Source organism: Carassius carassius, chromosome 26 (genome assembly GCF_963082965.1).
Source record: "Carassius carassius chromosome 26, fCarCar2.1, whole genome shotgun sequence".
NCBI classification, from domain to species: domain Eukaryota; kingdom Metazoa; phylum Chordata; class Actinopteri; order Cypriniformes; family Cyprinidae; genus Carassius; species Carassius carassius.
The window spans coordinates 27,391,943-27,412,877 of NC_081780.1; the positions used below are offsets into that span (position 1 = coordinate 27,391,943).

General features: G+C 40.4%; 1 protein-coding gene across 1 annotated transcript; it reads left to right on the forward strand.

Moving 5' to 3' along the window:
* Positions 1-239: 239 nt before the first annotated feature.
* LOC132106114 (gastrula zinc finger protein XlCGF8.2DB-like) lies at positions 240-20,323 on the forward strand. Its single transcript, XM_059511752.1, has 3 exons — positions 240-292; positions 8,434-8,674; positions 18,176-20,323. Exons 2-3 carry the CDS (start codon positions 8,503-8,505, stop codon positions 18,934-18,936), a joined length of 933 nt encoding a protein of 310 aa, XP_059367735.1. The 5' UTR covers positions 240-292; positions 8,434-8,502; the 3' UTR covers positions 18,937-20,323.
* The last annotated feature ends 612 nt before the right edge of the window (positions 20,324-20,935 follow it).

Below are 20,935 nucleotides of genomic sequence, written 5' to 3' on the forward strand. Positions count from 1 at the left end.
TCATATCCAGAGATATATATATATATATATATATATATATATATATATATATATATATATATATATATGTTAACACGATCCCCAGTTGATCCATAACAACAGCATTCAATTGACAAAATATCTTCATATATTTAGCATACATTTTTGTATAATTTTGATAATACACTGAATTGTTGTTGAAAATATAAAATGATATTATTTTAGCGTCTAGACAAAACTTTTATTTTGGAGTGTCGTTATGACGTCATAAGGCTGCTGCGCGCTCCAGCGTCTGTGACTCGGCTGATAAAAGGTGTGTGCTTTAATCTTTTTAAAGCGTTTAAATCAAACTTATTTGAAGAATTGTCTATAGAACCGTGCTTATCCTTACCTAGTTACACTACTGAAGTTTATTTCGTGTGAGTAACTGAAACGGTGCGTCTCGTGTTCAGTTATTCTTCTCTTCAGAAAGAAACTGTTAGTGATGCAGACACGGATCTGATGAAACTCTTGTTTGAGATGCGTCTGAAACGAAGGCGAGAGCAGCCTGCTGCAGTGAATAACAGTCAGAGCTCTCGAAGTGAACAGATACCAACGAGATCAGAGACAGATTCATACTCACGTGCTGTGTAGCTAATAAACATGATACAATTTCAGATCTGTCTTTAAACGAAAATAAGTATAATGAACAAGACACTCAAAGTGCTTGCTATTTATCTCCACATGAAAGATGTATTTATAATCTATTTTTATAATCCATTTATAGCTTCAGACACAAATGTGAGATTATAATATGAATTAAACTATGGTTTGAGGCTTTTAATATATTTTGTTATTAGTTATTAGTAATATACAGTGTTGGGAAGGTTACTTTGGAAATGTAATAGGTTACAGATTACAAGTTACCCTATTTAAAATGTAATAGTAGTGTAACTTTTTTAATTACTTTAATAAAGTAATGTAACTAATTACTTTTGAGTACATTTTGATTACTTTTATAAATTTATGATGAATGTTAATTTGCAACTGTTAATCATCTTCAACCATTTTACGTCATGCAGGTTTAACCTTAAAGTAGAGCTCAATACTGTCAGACTTTCACCATCCTTCATCACTTAAATTAAGATGATCAAATTTGAACACATCCACCTCAAAATCAGACTTTAGTACTGCCTTTTACTTAGAGATTGATCTGAAGTTCAAAGCAGATTTAAAATCAAAAGAAATAGTTTATAGATACTGTTTTTGAAACCAAATCTTTGCATAACTACAGGCATCTAACTGCATCTAACAATGGTTTGGGGAAAAAGTTAATAAAAAAATAAAAGCATATACATCAACTCAAATACGGTTATCTAATAAGCATGTGTCCTATTCTGTGTACTAAACTCCTGAAACATTGGTGTCTTTTTGAAACACTGCTGTCTCTTTGTATATGATATGATGATAGTTTCTCAAAATAAGTAAAAAATGCTCATGAAGTGACTGTTCTAGAGATTAATTTCCATGAGGGGCGGACTGGGGAAAAAATAGGCTGGGAAATCTCACACTCATACACCCACAACCCATTCTGAAACATGGACAACCCTATTTTTTTTTTGGACCTGACATGAAAAAATGTGAATCCTTAGGTTGGGGACTTGCAACGTAATTAAGAGTTCTCTCCTGAACTGCACCTTCATTTCCATTATCCATCCATCTCTCTCATGACTTTAATACTGAAGATTTTTATTTGACTTTTACCATGTTTTGTAAGTGCAATTTAGTTTTTTTGGCAAATGAATTACCACTTGTATTTATTTTTACTACAAATTCCATAATTAAACCACGGTTAGTGCCATACCATAGGCTACATTAATTTTCCTCAGGGTTGTGTTTTTGTATCCACTAGCTCCCCCTAAACCTATGATAAAATATGATGATTTGTCTGCTAACTTACTACTGTAACATTACAAAAGATAATAATGACGTCGTTTATACAGTATTTTGAGTGATTGCGAGCAATGTGCTGCTGCTGCTTGACTAAGTAAACAAAGACAAAACTACATTAGCATCTTTACAGATGAAACTGACCTGCACCTGAAACCCTGAACAGAAGTGTCGCTTCTCTGCTCCAGCTGTGCGCTTACACAGTTCACTCCGGTCTCTCTCTCTCGCATTGATTACTCGGAGTCTGATCCAAACCGTTCGGCGGAGGCGCGGAGAGCGCGCGAGCCCAACCATTGCCAGTCACGACTAACCGATTCATGATTTATTACGGATTTAATTATCGAATGGCAGATTCGGAAATAATCGCTTTAGTATATTCGGCCTGCAATTATACAATAACAATATTAAAGTAGAAGGCCAAATCGTCTGCCAGGCCACCGGGAATAGTCCCGGTTCTCCCAATGTCCAGTCAGCGCCTGATTTCCACAGACACAGAGAATATTCACAGACATCAGTCCATATCGGGTTTTGATTCAAGTGTACTGACCTACTTTTGATCTATTCATCCAAAATGTGGCATATTTCGTCCGCGTTATAGGCTGAATTCCATTTTTATGACTGGATTCTACGAATGTGTTTTCCGCGTCTCGGAGATTATGGGCCATATGTCTCAGTGCAATTTGGGAAAGAAATAAGCTGTATGTGGATGTGTGTAAATATTCAAATGTAATCCTCTTTGTAATCGTTACAATTTTCATAAGTAACTAATTTAATTACTCATTTTTTCTTAGTAACTGTAACTGATTACTGTTACATTTATTTTGTAATTAAAATTACGTAACGCCGTTACATGTAACTAGTTACTCCCCAACACTGGTAATATACACTGTAAATAGTCTTTAATGGAATATTTTGCTCACCAGAACTGAATTATGTTAATTAATGTTGGCTCCATCTGTGCTGCTTTTGTCCCTGCAGTGTATCTTTCTGGGCTTCTGGAACAACATTTCCAGAGCCTCTCAAGCCTCATTTATTGAGATCCGCATGCGTGCTGCAAGATTGTCTCCTTGCAGCCTATTGCAAATTACGTTTGAATTACGTAATGCAAATTAATTGCATTACGTTCATTGACCATTTCTTCAAATTATACACAAATACGCCAAAGCAGGTGATGAAAAAGAGTATCTTATGTGTTATGTCTTAAACCAATGAACGTATTCACTTGTGACCAAAACTGATTTGACTTTATTAAAATGTGCATAATCACATTAAATTTATAGTCTAAGTTGTTCAAATGAACAAAGCACGAGGTTTTCTTGCATAATTAACATTTTAATTGTTTTCTCAGACAGTTCATATATAATATATTTCACATTAATAAATCAGGGATTAAATGTGGAGTTATGTTCTGTATGCTAAATATGAAAACAAGCGTGTGTGCACAGCTCCTATAACTGCACTTTGTATCTGCTGATTGCTGATCGAGATTTACATGCTTGGCTCACTGACCCTGTAAACTCATTCATTTCATTCACGAATAAACTATGTACCAGTTCATTCAACTCGTTCACGAATGAGAAGGGGTATTGATTCACTACATTCAACAAATCACATGCTCCGTCACATCTCATACTCGAAGGCTATTGGCTCGAGGTTGAGTAGATAGACAGAAAGACAACACCTATTAAAAAATTTAGCCAATTTCAGAGACAGTAAGCTCCACGCGATCAGCAGGATACCTGAGCTAGTCCTTCTGATATGTGCCGCTGGCTCTGATGTCTCTTTAGTGGTTATACATAAAATATAATTAGTTTTTTTGGTAAATCTAAAAGGTAATCTTTGGTCTGTATTCAATTTAACTATGTTAAAATGAAAATAAAGTCAAATTGATATAATATTTAGTTTCATTGTAATGGCTGTATATATACACATTTCCCTGAACTAAGTACATTTCTGCGGCTGTTACCATATTTAAATGAAAACGAAAGGAGGCAGTGGTATTTCATATCCTATTTTGTTTAATTGTAAATATACAGAGAGTAAAATTGCAGTAGCCAAGGCGAGCTGACTGAAGTTATGAAGTACGCTGCAGTTTGCAGAATTACCGGATTTGTCCGCGTAAAATCTAAATCAGCGTAGTTTGTATTAAAAAAAACACACACTTATTTCAAATCCAAGAGTAAGAAAGATTAGTACAGCTCTTACTCGGATACTAAAGGAATTTAAATGACAACTTTATGTATAACTTTAAAGTTGTACCACACGGGACTCGAACCGACTAGCTATGGGGTCAGGAGTATGCCATTCATCTCATTGCGCCACTTGGCAGACTTGCATTTTCACAACTGCCAAAATCCAATAGTTTCAAGAGAGAATCAATTCAAAATTAAGAATTTTGAAGTGAATGCATTTCTGCCATTTCTTTTTCTGCCACAGTACCTCGTGCGGTCTGGGCACGTGTCACACTGAGTGGCAAACCCATGACGCTAAGCATCGGGATCCGTGGTGTAACACGTTGAGCTAATCACTCATGTGTGTTTGCCAACCTGCTGAGGAGAGGTTTCAGTGTGAGAATGAGGTCACCAAAAAGTGAACTAGATGGCGCTGTTCAAAATTCTCATGTCCATGTCGATCATCCCTGCTGATGTGTCAAATAGTTTAACAAAATTCAGAACGGTGGACACATGGTTCATTCAGAATGTGTGAGAAAACACATAACTAATTCAATGGGAAGAAAGATTAATTTAAGTATTTCCTGGGTAAAAATAATTCAAGTGACAATTCACAATTTCATAAATGTTCAGAGAAAGAGCAAAGTCTATATTTATCTGGGTTATAGATAATTCAGAATGTATCACTACTGAAGGGTGATCGTTCAGTGCTTGTAGTATTTATTGCCATTGTAACAATTCAAAGTTATAAGCTACTATATCTGAGGAGCCACCACAGTCTGATGCTGGAAAAGATACTTGCCAGTTTGGGTGCTCATATGAATCATATTCTTTGGTGGACAGCAGACTCTTTGGAGCATGCTGCTCCAAAACTAATGAAAGTAGGAGCTTGCATGTACACTTCAGCAACAGAAACCTTTCAGGCTTCTGACTGGAAAACTTCAGATGTGGTGATACAACTCGAATTCAAATTTTAAGTGTATGATATTATATGTATATAGACACACACACAGGGAAGTCGTTGACAAGTGGTTAGAGAGTTTGACTCCTAACCCTAGGGTTATGGGTTCGAGTCCTGGGCCGGCAATACCACGACTTAGGTGCCCTTGAGCAAGGCATTGAACCCCCAAATGGCTGCCCACTGCACCGGGTGTGTGTTCACAGTGTGTGTGTGTTTACTGCTGTGTGTGTGCACTTTGGATGGGTTAAATGCAGAGCACGAATTCTGAGTATGGGTCACCATACTTGGCTGAATGTCACGTCACACACACATATATTTATATATATATTTGTTGAGTGTCCTTATAAGTAGGCTTGTAATGATTACCGGTTTGATGATAAACCATGATAAAATTCCTCACGGTTAGTATTACCATTTCATCTTTTTATTATCATTAAAACCGTATTAGATTACCGCGATTTGAACAACTGACGATTAAAGTAATCCTGTCCAGCATAAAGCACAGTTTTCAGTTACAGTATCAAGTGCAGCAGAGTCGTTTTTAATGTTGAGTCAAAACTGGGCGGAAAAGTTGTAAAAGAGTGCTAAGGGAATTATTCAAATGAATATATGAATTAATCAATTACAACCCCTGGCAAAAAGTATGGAATCACCCCTCTCAGAAGATGTTCATTCAAATGTTTAATTGTGTAGAGCAAAAACCAAGCACATATATGCCACAAAACAATTTTCACTCAACAAAACACTTAAAAAAACAACAAAGAAAGATAACTATAGTCAATTACAACTGTTTTTACAGATCATACAGAGGAAAAAAATATGGAATCACACAAATCTGAGGAAAATTATATGGAATCACCATGCACTTTGCATTTCTAAAACAAACACCTGTATCTGATTACAACTGCTAATTAGTCTGCAGTTAAAAACGAGTGCTTGCACACATTAGTGATGTGTTGAACCAAGATGATTGACATAACTCAAGGCTCCAACACGAGAGATGTCAGTTGAAACAAAGGAGAGGATTATCAAACTTCTCAAAGAAGGTAAATCTTCACGGAATGTAGCAAAAGATGTTGGTTGTTCCCAGTCAGCTGTGTCTAAAATCTGGACCAAGTACAAATCAAATGGAAAGGTTGTAAAAGGGAAGCGTACTGGTAGACCAAGAAAGACATCAAAGCGCCAAGACAGAAAACTTAAAGCAATATGCATTGAAAACAGAAAATGCACAACAAAACAAATGAGGAACAAATGGGCAGAAAGTGGAGTTCATGTCTGTGACCGGACTGTAAGAAATCGCCTAAAAGAAATGGGATTTACATACAGAAAAGCCAAACTAAAACCATCATTAACATCTAAACAGAAAAAAACAAGGTTTCAGTGGGCTAAAGAAAGACAATCTTGGACTGTGGATGACTGGATGAGAGTTATATTCAGTGATGAATCACGAATCTGCATTGGGCAGGGTGATGATGCTGGAATTTTTGTTTGGTGCCGTTCCAATGAAATTTATAAAGACAACTGCCTGAAGAAAACATGCAAATTTCCACATTCATTAATGATATGGGGTTGTATGTCAGGTAAAAGGTATGGGAGAGATGACCGTCATTACATCTTCTATAAAAGTTTATGTTGAGATTTTGGACACTTTTCTTATTCCATCAATTGAAAGTATGTTTGGTGATGGTAGCATCATTTTTCAGGATGATAATGCAATATGCCATAGGGCAAAATCTGTGAAAACATTTCTACAGGAAAGACATATAATGTCAATGGCATGGCCTGCAAATAATCCAGACCTCAATCCAATTGAAAATCTGTGGTGGAAATTAAAGAAAATGGTCCACGACAAGGCTCCAACCTGCAAAGCTGATCTGGCAACTGCAATAAGACAAAGCTGGAGACAGATTGATGAAGTATACTGTTTGTCATTAGTTAAATCCATGCCTCAGAGAATTCAAGCTGTTATAAAAGCCAGAGGTGGTGCAACAAAGTACTAGTAGTGTTTTTATTTGGTGATTCCATATAAGTTTCCTCAGATTTGTGTGATTCCATATTTTTTCCCTCTGTTTGATCTGTAAAAACAGTTGTAATTGACTATAGTTATCTTTCTTTGTTGTTTTTTTAAGTGTTTTATACAGCCAGAATATTGTTTTGTTGAGTGAAAATTGTTTTGTGGCATATATGTGCTTGGTTTTTGCTCTACACAATTAAACATTTGAATGAACATCTTCTGAGAGGGGTGATTCCATACTTTTTGCCAGGGGTTGTATATGAGTGTACCTCTGACGGTTTTGACTGTCTTCAGAAACGATTTGATGGCATTTTGTTTTTATCTTTGCTCCATGTAATGGCTTACCTAAAGATGCGGTTCTCAACTCCAGTCCTCGCGCCCTCTGCACATTTAGTATGTTTCTTTTATGGCTTCAGACATTTGTTGTATTCAAACGTAAGTGCCCTGTGAAGTGGACATCACTGGATATAACGCCATGATTCCAGTTCGAAGCGAACGTACTGTAGGCTATATGTTCCATTCAAAGTGCATTGAAATGTGCGAGACAGAGTATGTGAGCAGAGCGATGTGATTTTGTCTGGAGCTATGAGTGGATTTTCTAAAAAAAAAAAGTCGGAGCATTGAGGTTTTCTTTTGCTCTGAGAATGCTCCGCTACCGCTTCATCACGAGCACAAATTATTCCCACTCACGTATTAAACATAAATAGGGAAGAATGCGCGAGGTTAAAGCATGTTGTAAATTTGTTAATCTCCGCTCGAAACCAATTTGCTGTTGTGATCGCGAAGGTTTATTAAGCTATTATCATTTTGACATATTCCTTTTCTTTATTTAAAGGCTGAAATGTCAGGTTTAACTTTTTATTAAACTTTTTTGAAGCTTTATTTGAACATTTTGAACAGTTTGGTGATTTTAAATATAAAACTTGTGATTTATATGTATGTGCTTTTTTTTTTTTTTTTACATCTCCAGCACATTATAACAAAACCGTGATAACACTTATAACCCTGATAATTTTGGTCACTATAATCGTGATAAGAAATTTTCATACCATTACATCCCTAATGGATGTAATTAATGGATTAATTAAAGTTGCATTCATATTCAGGGCTCATCTGATTTTTTTGTAGATAGTATATTTTATTAGTATGATGTTTAGTGAGTTTGGTCTGTTAATATCATGTTAGTACATATACAGTCTTAGTACTTTAAACTACGTTAAGCATTTTTTATGATTTGTGGTGTTGCCACATTTCGGTGGTATTTTTCTCCTACAAGTTCGACACACAGCCGTGTCTGTCTTTTGGATGTCCTTTATCATTGAGTGTAATAAGAAGAACCAAGAGATTTAGCTTGCATTTATTTTTCTCTTCTTAAACAGGACAAAGTGTTCAAACAGACAGAAAAACTCTTGGATTAACTGAGATCCATGTGACAAACGACAATAAAGATGGCATTTATTAAAGAGGAGACCAAGGACATAAAGATTGAAGAAACATTCAGTGTCTCACATGAAGAAACTGAGGAACAAACAAAGATGGAGTTTATTAAAGAGGAGAGTGAAGACATTAAGATTGATGAAACATTCAGAGTCAAACATGAAGAAACTGGGGAACAAACAGGTTGGTTTATTAAAACGTCCAGATCTACAGAAAGGAATGAATTTTTTTTAAGAATATCATTTGAGTGTAGTAATTCAACATTTATTTTGTATAATATTTAACCCAAATAGTTTTATTTATATTCCTTAATTATGCAACCATATCAAAAATTTTAAAGCCATGAAATGTGAATAAACAACTTAAGTATTTTTTTTTAATTCTCAAAAGCACTCACTGTACTAGTATCTTGTGAACATGATTGTTTCCAGGTAGAAGAAAACTTCAAAAAGCTTTTTTTTTAAAAACATAATTCTGCTAGTAATATAAAACATTTCTCCAGCTTATAAAGCTTGCTATAGTTAGTAGTCACTGCTGCAGGCTGCTTAGATTTGTTCTTCATTTAAAGGGCTTTAGAGAACAGAGAACATGGCCATTGAGTTTATATTAGAGTGATGCTCTGACATCAGAACCAGAAAGTGTAATGCACCGCGGGTTCCTTCGAGATTTTTCAATTTATTAGTAAAATAACTAGTAAACACAACTTTTGATACTTTAATGTTCTTATCTAACTACTTATTAAATAAATTAGTTTTTAAAAATGAACAACTGCATACATTTTTTTTATTTTGGGTATGGATGTGTGTGATTGTTCCTTCCTTCCTCTTACACATCCCTAAAATATACTATGCAGTGCTTCACACGTTTGCAATATACTTGCGGTGGTAGCCAGTTGGAAAATCGTCCTATTATTCACAGCACAAAATTGGTCTACTTAAACCCGGGACACACCGAACTGATATCAACCAACTAGCGGTGACGAAAGCCGACTGTATTGTCGCCTCGCGTCATCTGCGTCTGTGCCCGTCTGGGCCAAAAAGCTGTGCTTGAACACATCAAACAGTTGACACCTGACTGCAAACTAGAACGTGCATTCTCGCGAATCTATGGCATTGTGCTTTGTGATAGAACTGCACATTTTACAGTGGCCTTTTATTGTGGCCAGCCTAAGACACACCTGTGCAATAATCATGCTGTTTAATCAGCATCTTGATATGCCACACCTGTGAGGTGGATGGGTTATCTCGGCAAAGAAGTGCTCACTAACACAGATTTAGACAATTTGTGAACAATATTTGAGCGAAATAGCCTTTTTGTGTACATAGAAAAAGTCTTACATGTGACAAATAACAAATATTGCAAGATTTAAAAAAATATATATATTTATTGAAATAAATTTTAGTTACGTTGGCTACGATTACATTTAATTGCATAATATTATGCATTATTATATGCATTGTAAATGGGACAAAGCAGCGAAGGCTATGCAAAAGTTTTTGTCTCTTTCACCAGTTTTTTCGTCTCTCTCTCAGAAGTACCTCATGTCTCCTGAGAAAAAACAAAACCATATTATATTGTATGTAACACTCTGTAGGCCTATGCAGTTGCAAAAATGGCAAAAGCCTAAACTTTGCCTACAAAGAACTACCCCCAAACCCCATTCCACTCCAGCTGGAATGAATTCAGTCGCTACTGGTTGCTTAGTGTAAAATGGGACACGCTCTATCTAAAAGAAAAAAAAATGTTGTAACATAAACCAGTGAACTGCAGAATACACGCGTGTCATCAAGCAGATAATTCTTGTTTATTGTAGTGTTTAAATGCTGATCTTATATGTATATATTTAGATTTATATATCATATCAGGCCTGGATTGGCTCGGCAATACTCTCAGCAGCCCTACTTTTTTTTATTATTATTATTTTCTCGCAGGCAATATTTCACCAGACCATAATAATAAACGTCTCAGGTTACGACTGTAACCTATGTTCCCTGAGAACAGGGAACGAGACACTACGTCAGAATGACGCTTTGGGGAACGCCTCAGGCGTGACAGGTGTCTGAAATCACTATCAAATCACGGCAATCATAATGACCGGCGACAGCCCGTGAATCATTAACGTGAATGATTAACGTGCGACCTGCAAGTATAAAAGGGAGCCTTGCAAACATGACAAACATCCTATCGTCTGAAGGGACTGTTGCAGGCAGGCCCCGAGGCATGGCAGGAAGACGTAGTGTCTCGTTCCCTGTTCTCAGGGAACATAGGTTACAGTCGTAACCTGAGACGTTCCCTTTCGAAAGGGAACTCTACACTACGTCAGAATGACGCTTTGGGGAACGATATACCAACGCCACCATGCTAAGCGGAGTGCCTGCCAAGCGGCAGTGACAACTGACAGAACTAGCAAATTCAAATGAAACGCTAGAACCACTCACCCTCAGGTCACACTGGGCTGTCAGTGACAGCACTCCCTACGGTCATAGCCCAAGCTATATGATACCACAGAAAAACCTCCATAAACATAGTTTTAGTGAAAGGTCTACCTGGGCCTGCTCAAGGGCCTAGGACCACAACTTCAACTTCTTAGAAGGGGTCCCTTCTAGGGAATGTGGCTAGGGAACCTGAGGGAACCCCAGCCAGTCACTATTCAGGGGAACGTGCCACCTGAAATGCCACCAGGCAGGCCTGACCTGGTGTCACCATACAAGACACTATAGTCTGGCCACTTCCTGTCTGTCCGAAGACAGAGCCTCTGGACACTTGCCTTTAGGAAGGCATCCAACCCGAGGGACTGCGAAGCAGGCAGTGAACCACTCGGACCGGATCTCTCAGACGGGATATCCTGGAGAGTATGACTCAGCATAGTGCATTACAACCCTTGCCACCGAGGGGAGTTTCTCTACTCGATCCACGGATCAACCCAGTGTTTGTGTTTCAAAACACTAAGGAGGCCTGTGAGGGCCCATGAGAGGCCTACGACCGACTGATCAGACTCAGGAGACCACATACTCATACTGACCCTCAGTGAGGGGAGCATTAGATCTACCTGGTAGGCAACCAGGCTGTAGCAAGATAAAGAGGTTCCAGGAGGGAACCCGTAGCAGAGAATAAAAACTTGAGTCGAGCCAGGGCGCAAGCTCACCTTTGGTAGCTGCCTGATAAGGTCTGCTAAACTGAAAATAAGCGGCCACTAGCTTACAAAACCCAGCACCACTGTGAAACTACTCAGGGAGACCTGAAGAGGCCTACTACCTGACAACCACAGTATGTGGGAGCTCACCATCAGAGAGGCCTGGTGCAGCCTACTATCTGATAACCATAAAACGTGAGAGCTCACTTTCAGAGAGGCCTGGAGAGGCCTACTACCTGAAAAACCATGCTCAGTGGAACACACAGTAAGTGGGAGCTAACCTTCCAAGGAGGCCTGGAGAGGCCTACTACATGACAACCACAGTATGTGGGAGCTCAACTTCAGGGAGGCCTAGTGAGGCCTACTACCTGATAACCACAGCGCATGGGAGTTCACTTACAGAGAGGCCTACTACATGACAACCACAGCATGCGGGGGCTCAACTTCAGGGAGGCCTAGTGAGGCCTACTACCTGATAACCACAGCGCATGGGAGTTCACTTACAGAGAGGCCTGGAGAGGCCTGCTACATGACAACCACAAAACCTGGGAGCTCAACTTAAGGGAGGCCTAGCTTTGAAGCCTACCACAGTACATAGGAGTTCGCTTACAGAGAGGCCTAGAGAGGCCTACTACCCATTACCAGAAAAACCACATTAAGTGGAAACTCAAAGTATGTTGGAACTCAACTCCAGGTAGGCCTGGTGAGGCCTACTACCAGAGAACCATGACATGAAGGAGCTTACTTTAATGAACACTGCTGGAACCATACTAATAAAAAACTTTCCTAAAGTTTTGACCTAGCGTATGCTCCACAATGTTGTGACCCACCTCCGAGGAGGCCTGTTAAGACCTACTACTCGGTAGTGAGTCTTCTGCCCAAACTACCAGGGCCAACCACCACAGGTGAGCTGGCCTGGGAGCCCTATCTTAGGGGTTACCCAGTCAAGGAGGCCTGCTGGGGCCTACTACCTAACTGTGCAGCCTTCAAGGCAGAAAAACTGTTACTACGGCGCTTACAGCATCCTGGTACCTAATCACATTGCCAAAGGCAGTGTACTCAGCAAAAAGCAATACCCTCATAGCAGGGGAGTACAACATACGCCACTCTGCCTAGTGGAGGCCCCATTTTAAGGGCCTACCTACTAAATGCAAGGGTACCAGCTCATGGCAATGCTCTGGCTTCAAGGGAGCGGAGTTCAAATACCGGAATGAAATGTAGTTAGAACTCCCTGCTCAACCGGAGCCATCATGGTGTGAGGTAGATAATACAGAGCTGAGAATGGATTACTCAAAACTACCCTGCGTTAGCGGGGGAGTAACACCATATGCCCCTGAAATGTTAGACAGGGAGCGGGCCTGCAAGTGGCTCCAAAGGGTGACAGGGATTTGTCCTGTGCCCAGCCTGGGGGAGCGGAGCTTGCTTGCAAGCCAACCAACTTTCACCCATCGTCCGAGCGGTTCAGCTCAACGGGCTGAGTGGAGCCAGCTCTAGAGGCCTAAAAACAAGTAGCTCTGTTCGGCAGGGTCTAGCAAACTATCACATCGCAGAGCGAAAGACAGCCTGACCCGCCTGAAGGATCATACCTCAACTACCACCCTGCATTACTCTATCACCCCTGAATTCAGTGAAAGGGGCGGGCTTTGGCCAACAACTCCCATTTAAGGGAGGAGGCTGAAATCTCGGGGAGGAAGCCTACACATAATAAAATGCGGCAGCTATACTTAGCAAAACGCCTCCAACATCCCAAACATAGCCTAGGCCAGCTACAGAGGCGGCCCGGGTTAGGGCCGACCTACAAGCATAGATCTACCTGAGGGCTCGGAGGAGCCACAGCCTACTTGATTGAGAGGCTGTGAAACACTCAACCTACTGCCAGGGGAGCGAAGTACTCAGGATACCAATGTCACAAACCGAAAGGTAGGACATAAGATCTATCTGAAGCGCCAGCGTCAGTCTAAAACTAAAGTAAAAAAGTTTTTTTTTTTTTTTTTTTTAGGAAGACCAACTACTCTACCCCTAGGCGGCTTAAAGCCCTGAGGCTAACATAGAAATGAGTGATGGCCCACCACGCATAAAAATGTCATGACAGGAAGGCCATCACCTACTCACACGGGAGTCAAATCTTTTTTTTTTGAGCTTCTCCCTAAATCGTTCTAGCCACAAGCTGGGGGGGGGGCTTCAGGGCCCTGAAGTTCCAATACCTTACCTCATTGCTCCTCTAAGAATGACTCCCTAGGTCTATACAGGGAACAAGGTCTGTAGAGAAATACAAATCAGTGTTAGTATACACACAGAAATTATATTAAAAACCAACCAGTTCACCTGCGGCGTGCAGAGTGAAGACTCGCCAGAGAGTTCTCTATGAACCTGGCGGCCATCACTTTACATGCCTGAAAGAGGCGCTCTCACCAACCAAGCCGAGGCGGGCCATCAGAACCTTGTTCTTATCATAGACCCAGCCCCAGGCCTGGTGTAAGAAACGCCTGGGGAGTCGGGAAAAAGAGGAGAGGGCTAGGATAGTAACAGCCCTCCAGGAGATGATCCATCACTAACGCTGTGATCGTTTGTACTGGATCACCTCCCTCAGATCCTTCTTTTTCCTGCGGGAGTCACGCCTCCTCTGTGACCTGCTCCTACATGGAGGGGGTGCACGAGAGGCGACACTAGCTCTCTTGCCCTGTCTACGGCCCTCAGGTCGTGAAGGGCCAGGCTCTCCCGCCTGTCTGGGCTCGGATCCGGATCTCAGCGGTATACAGGTCTTAAACGCCGCTGAGTGCGCCTTCGCCTCCCTGAACTTTCCAACCACCGCCTCCACGGAGGTGCCAAAAAGTTCAGAGGGCGAAACCGGTGCGTCAAGGAGAAAGGCCTTCTCTTTCTCCCCGATGCCAGCCAGGTTCAACCACAGATGCCTCTCCGTGGCCACCATTGCCGCCATCGATCGACCGATCGAAGCGGCAGTCTGTTTAGTGGCCCGGAGAGCAAGATCTGTGGTGCGGCGCAGCTCAGCCACCGCCTCAGGGGACAGCCCTGCCCCCTGGTCGAGATCCCCCAGGAAGGTCTGGTACGCCTGCAACACCGCCATAGTGTGCAGGGCAGCACCGGCCTGACCCGCTGCCGTGTATGCTCTGCCATTCAAACGCGCTGTGGTCTTGAGCGGTTTGGATGGCAGGGCTGGAGCACTCAGTGTCGACGCCCGCCCAGACACGAGATGGTTCGCAAACGTCTCGTCAATGGGCGGCATCGACACATACCCATACTCGCCGATCCCCTCAACATCAGCGAAACTAGCCCGCTGATGTCGGTGGATCCGAGCAGAGTATGGGTTCTTCCATGCCCTCTCGATCTCAGTATGGAGATCAGGAAGAAATGGAAGGCTCGCCTGAGCTGGTGGTCTATGGCCGGGGAGAAATCGATCGTCCAGCCTGCCACGAACAACTTCTCCCCTAACGCGCCGCCATGGCAGTTGCAACCTGTCAGTGGCGCGTTCCATTACATCCAGCAGCTCAGCATACACGGGGCAGGGTGGCTGAGAGGGTTCAGGGTCCACCTGAATGACCTCCTCATCATCCATCACCTGCCCGTCCTGAAGAGCATCTGTTGCAGGAACAGTAGGAGAAAAATCCTCTTCGTCATCCACCTGCAACTCACCCTCGTCATCCGCCGAATCATCTGAGAGGTTAACACCCCTCTCAAGACGATCGGCGAGATCCCTCTGGGAACCCCATGACGCGAGTCGCCGCTCTGCCTCAGCGCGAGCGGGACCTGAGCCACGAGGTACAGATGGTGAGCCCTCCTCACTCGAGAAGAAGGCTAGACGAGAGCGGAGCGTTTTCAAAGCAAAACGCTCACAGTTTGCACAGACAGCTCCCTCAAGAGCCGCCTGTGCATGCTCTTTGCCCAGACAGAGAACGCACAGTTCGTGTGAATCACCCGGCGTCAAATACCTTGGGCACGGATCCGCACACTTCCTGAAGCTTTCAGCCTTCTCCGTGCGTTTCATTTTCTTTGCCGACTTTTCCAGCGATATCAAACAGACAGTCCCTGAAGACGAAAAGATGTTTGTCATGTTTGCAAGGCTCCCTTTTATACTTGCAGGTCGCACGTTAATCATTCACGTTAATGATTCACGGGCTGTCGCCGGTCATTATGATTGCCGTGATTTGATAGTGATTTCAGACACCTGTCACGCCTGAGGCGTTCCCCAAAGCGTCATTCTGACGTAGTGTAGAGTTCCCTTTCGAAAGGGAACTCTTCTTGCGAAAATGAAAGTTTGAGAAAGGCTTTGAGGCCAAGCGGTATCCTCCATCCAGCTGCTCCTGCTTCATAGCGAGTGCTAACTAACCCAGCTTCACCATCCACATTTTGATTTTACGAAATCAGTTTGAGGTGATTCCAATTTGTTGATCAGGAGCCCAACATTTAGCAAGGCAGGAAAACATTCAGTCTACCTGAAGGAAGACGTATTTCATTTTAAGTTAAGTCTGTTAAATAGAGAGAAAGAGAAAAAAAAAACAGTGTAGCCTATTCTTAAACTTGGACCTCATTATATTGAAGTACAAATCCAAACACCAGAGGCAACCTACACTGTCGTTAAGTGTTCTTTCATTGAAAAGTGTGAATTTTTATTAATTCACAAGCTATATGGTTGAAATAATATTTTAGATCAAAACTTTAAGTGTCATTTGTTTAAAAAAATACTTTATTTAGTGACATTTCATAGACCTTTAGTTTTTTATAATAGATTCAACTTGAATTTTCAATACTATTAAACTGAAAATCTCAAGGAGTTTGTTAAAACGGATGAAAATGTCACAATACGTTAAATAGCCTAAATGAACTTGTATAGTAACCAAAGACCTTGATTGAACGATATAATTTGATTGTTTTTAAAAGTAACAATTCCTTTTTAAAATGGGACAGCAACCTGTATATACATTTTTTTTTAATTGTTCACAGCTGAGCAATGCGGGAGGCAGGTTCTGTCCCAGAGCATTTTGAATGCATTCGCATGTCTAGAGCAAACTAGTCTGAAGCCCTTTTCACACTGCACGTTGGACCCGGAACATTGCTGAGTCGCCTTCTGTATTAACCCAAACACGTCCCGGGATTGATTCTGGGATTGATCCTGGGTCACATGAGCGCTGTGTGAACAAAAGCCAGAACTAATGGTGACTCTTTTAGGGAGTGTTTTGAAGGCAGATCAATGTTCGCGACAAAACAGATATGTGCAAACTGTAATGAAGCAGAGATCAGTTAGCTCCTCACTCTCCGCTGAGAACGTTTGCCAATTTAAGTGAAAGTTAATGTGCCTAGCATTTTCGACTCGTACATAACACGTCACGCACCCTTACGGGTTGTGTGTGAACACACGCACATATGCTGGTTAATCACTGGCAGTGTGAAAGTGCAAAATCTAGCGATCCTGGAAAAGTTGCCGGAACACATTACCCGTGTATTTTCTGGAATCGCAGTGTTAAAGGGTCTAGTGGCGAAGTCCGCTTCTTGTGGGAGGGGCATGTGCTAGGCCGTTGTCTGTTTCAAGATGGCTGTTGTTGATCGAGCATTCATTGAGAGGGTTACCGCTAAATAAACACATTATCTTGTTAGCGAAAAGTAACTGTATATTAGGGGGAAAATTGTTGTAAAAAATGGCGGGAAGGCCGCGGGTCGATAAACGTGTATGTGACTCAAAAGTGAAATGTGTATTTACAACTTACCAGGTTGCCCAATCTCTTCACCGACACTCTTCCAAACGAGGTCCTTTTTGTTCCTGTCTCTATAGAAATATAAACTTGTGTCATAGGTGACTGCTCACTGACAACATCAGTCATTCGTCAATGTTGAATGAGTGAATCTGGGCGGGCCACAGCAGCAAGCAGGCTCCTGATTGATTACCACGGTGCGAATTAAAGCCAAAGTTCCAATGCTTCAACTCGGGCATCGGAGGCGAATTCGCATCAAACGCGTAAATACACAAAAAGCACTATTGGCAAAAACCAAAACACAAAATAAAGCCCAGGCCTGGTCCTCTCTCATCCTTCACTGTCGTCGCAAAGAGTTAAACAATGAGAGTAAGCTGGTAATGCAGTACTAATGTAAAACATGTTGCAGTTTGATTCACAGATGTAAATAAAAAAAGAAGATTGTTTTATGTTCACTATTTTTTAAATCCTAATAAATGTAAAAAATCATGGCTTTCAGTGAAACTTTAATGCTGAATGATTAAAATTAATGGCTAAATTTGAAAGGAAAATCCATGTAAAAAAATACACCAATAGCTGTATTTGTATCAATGACCCCGGGCTTTCTTAACAATAGGCTACTTGGTAAAAAGATGCCATTAAACAATATATGCTAAATACACAATTGTTATGATATTTCTACATTATTTGGGGATTCATTGTGAAATTATGACAATGTAAATATGCAATTACTGTAAATGTGCAATTAATTTTTGTAATCGTTTGACAACACTACTGCCAAATGGATGTCTGTTACTTTGTTCCATTAAACTTGTTGTCTCTTTTCATCCCTGATGGCGCTGAAAGAGGAGAGTGAAGAACTGAATGAAACCGAAGACAAAGATCAAAATGAGAATCAGCATGATTTCAAAACGGAAGAAAAATCAATTGGTTGCTCACAAAATGAAAAGAGTGCAACACCAAAAAAATATACAAAAATGCAAGGGACAACCCTCAATTCCCAGATGAGAATTCACACTGGAGAAAAACATTTTACCTGCCGAAAGTGTGGAGCAATTTTCAAAAGAAAAGATATCCTGAAAGTCCACATGAAAATTCACAATGTAAAGAAACTGTTAATATGCTGCCAGTGTGGAAATAGTTGTACACGGGAAAGTCACCTTAATATGCACATGAGAATTCACACTGGAGAGAAACCATACCCCTGCAAACTGTGTGGGAAGGGTTTCAGACGAAAAGGAGATCTTAAGACTCACATGACAGTACACACTGGAGAGAGACCACACATATGTATTCAGTGTGGAAAGTGTTTTACACAGAAAAAAAACCTTAATGTCCACATGAGAATTCACACTGGAGAGAAGCCTTACACCTGCGAACAGTGTGGGATGAGTTTCATACGAAGTGGAGGTCTTAAAAGTCACATGAGAGTTCATACTGGAGTGAAACCTTACACCTGCAAAGAGTGTGGAAAGAGTTTCACACAGAAAAAAAACCTCACTGTACACATGAGAATTCACACTGGAGAGAAGCCTTACACCTGCAAACTGTGTGGAAAGAGCTTCACGTGTCAAGAAAACTTTAAAACTCACATGAGAATTCATTGAAGAGGCAACAGTTTTGCATGTCATCGGTGCAAAAGAAGGTTCACAGACACAAATCACCTTCAGGATCATGTCAAAATTCACATCGGAGAAAAGCCTTTCATGTGTCATTACTGTGGAAAGAGTTTAAAAAACAATGTAAACCTTGAGAATCACATGAGAGTTCACACAGGAGAGAGATCTTTCACCTGCCCTCAGTGTGGAAGGAGTTTCACCTCAAAAAGGAATTTAAAGATTCATGAGAATTCACACAGGAGAGAGATACACATTTCTAAGCAAACTGAAACATAATTTGACTCATTCTGGTAAGAAATCGCGGTTTTAAAAAAATAATAACGATTTCTTGGATTACCCCATTCTCATTTCTTTAGAAAGGCACAGGAACGGTATTACATTAAAAGTAATATCCCAATTTTGAAACTTACAAATCCCCTGAGAATCTTTGTCTTTGTATGAAATCTGAACTCAATTTTAAGGGTATTGTTCCTAGATTTGTTGAATATTTTAAGAGTTCCTCCTATCCAACATTTGAAGACGTCCTGAGAGAAAGACCTCAGAATAGACATTTCAAAAGACACTAAGACAGAGACCCTTCAGGGCATTATGTTGTGTTCCATCAGCTCTAACTTTCAGCTCAATAGTGCCCAAACACCAATGGTGCGAGGACCCTCTTGGAATTGCTTTCTTCATCTTGGTTTTCAAAGGGAATCACACTTTTGAGAGCCTAAACATGCTCCAAAACTATGCACACTGGTGAACTGGTAGGAATTTACATCTGTTATGCGTTTCAGAATTGAGAGAGATAAAATGGCTCAAAGGAACCACTTATAAAATTATAACAATGCACCACTCCTGCTGCGTTTTACATGTGTATGAAATTCGGTACATGCATGTAATGTCCCTACACCTACAAAAAAAAAAATTCTTAGAGCTTAGTCATAAACGCAACAAAGCCATTTTGCCATTTTGAATTTTTGCAGATTTTTGTTCAGTTTTGTCCATTTTCAGCCCTTATAGCTTTAATTGGATCAGCTTAATTTGTTGAGTGTAATCATAAAGCCTTTGCAATGTTAAATTGCAAAGATCTTGAGTTTTCGTCAAAGGGTGTGTCCCTGGCATCCTGACAAACTTGTTGGTTGCTAGGGCCATTTCTACGCTGCTCGCAGCTTTAATTCAATATTAACTTGAGCGCAAATTGCAATATCATACCGGGGCATGTTTCATAAAACAAGTTTACCCAATAAGCTAGGCTTATTTCAGTTAGGCCTGGCTTATTTGGTGAACTTGATTTATGAAACAGGTCCCAGGTTACATTCTATACACCCCAATGTGTGTCACCTTTATGTGTTAAATGCGAGACCAATGAGGGAACATTAAGTCATGTATTGTAGTTCTGTCCAAAAAGGGAACTTCATTTGAGGTTAAAAATGTTCAGGAAAAACACTTTCCTGTCTGAAACAATCCTTTAGAAAAGAAATAAAAATTTAAAAGTTGTTTTATTTAAGAAAGTTTAAAACATAATACAAAAGTCCAAAAAGACAAATTCATACACGCAACTGTTGAAAAGCCATGGCACTAATTATTTTAAATATTGAACATGCAGCTAAGTAATAGATAAAAACATCATAATAAAGACAATACTGTTCTCTACCTTGCACAAAGAGTAATTTCAACATAGGAATTAATTATTTTTGCATTTTATGCTGAAATTCTCATTCTGCTATTTGTTTTCACATGACAGAAAAATGAGACTGAATATTAATGTATAATAATAATAATGATACAAAAGTGGAAAAATAAAGTGTCCATGACTGATGTTCTCATCCTCCGCAACATTTTTTGAGTACTATTTATACACGCAATTTTTTTTTTTTTTTAGATAAATCTTTGTTTTAAATGAAGCAACACATGTGGCAGAACCTCCAAAATATCTACCAGGTAGGCAGGTCTCTTCATATTGTTCCAGTTAAAAGTTAAAAAATCTCTTGTCAGAAAGTGTACA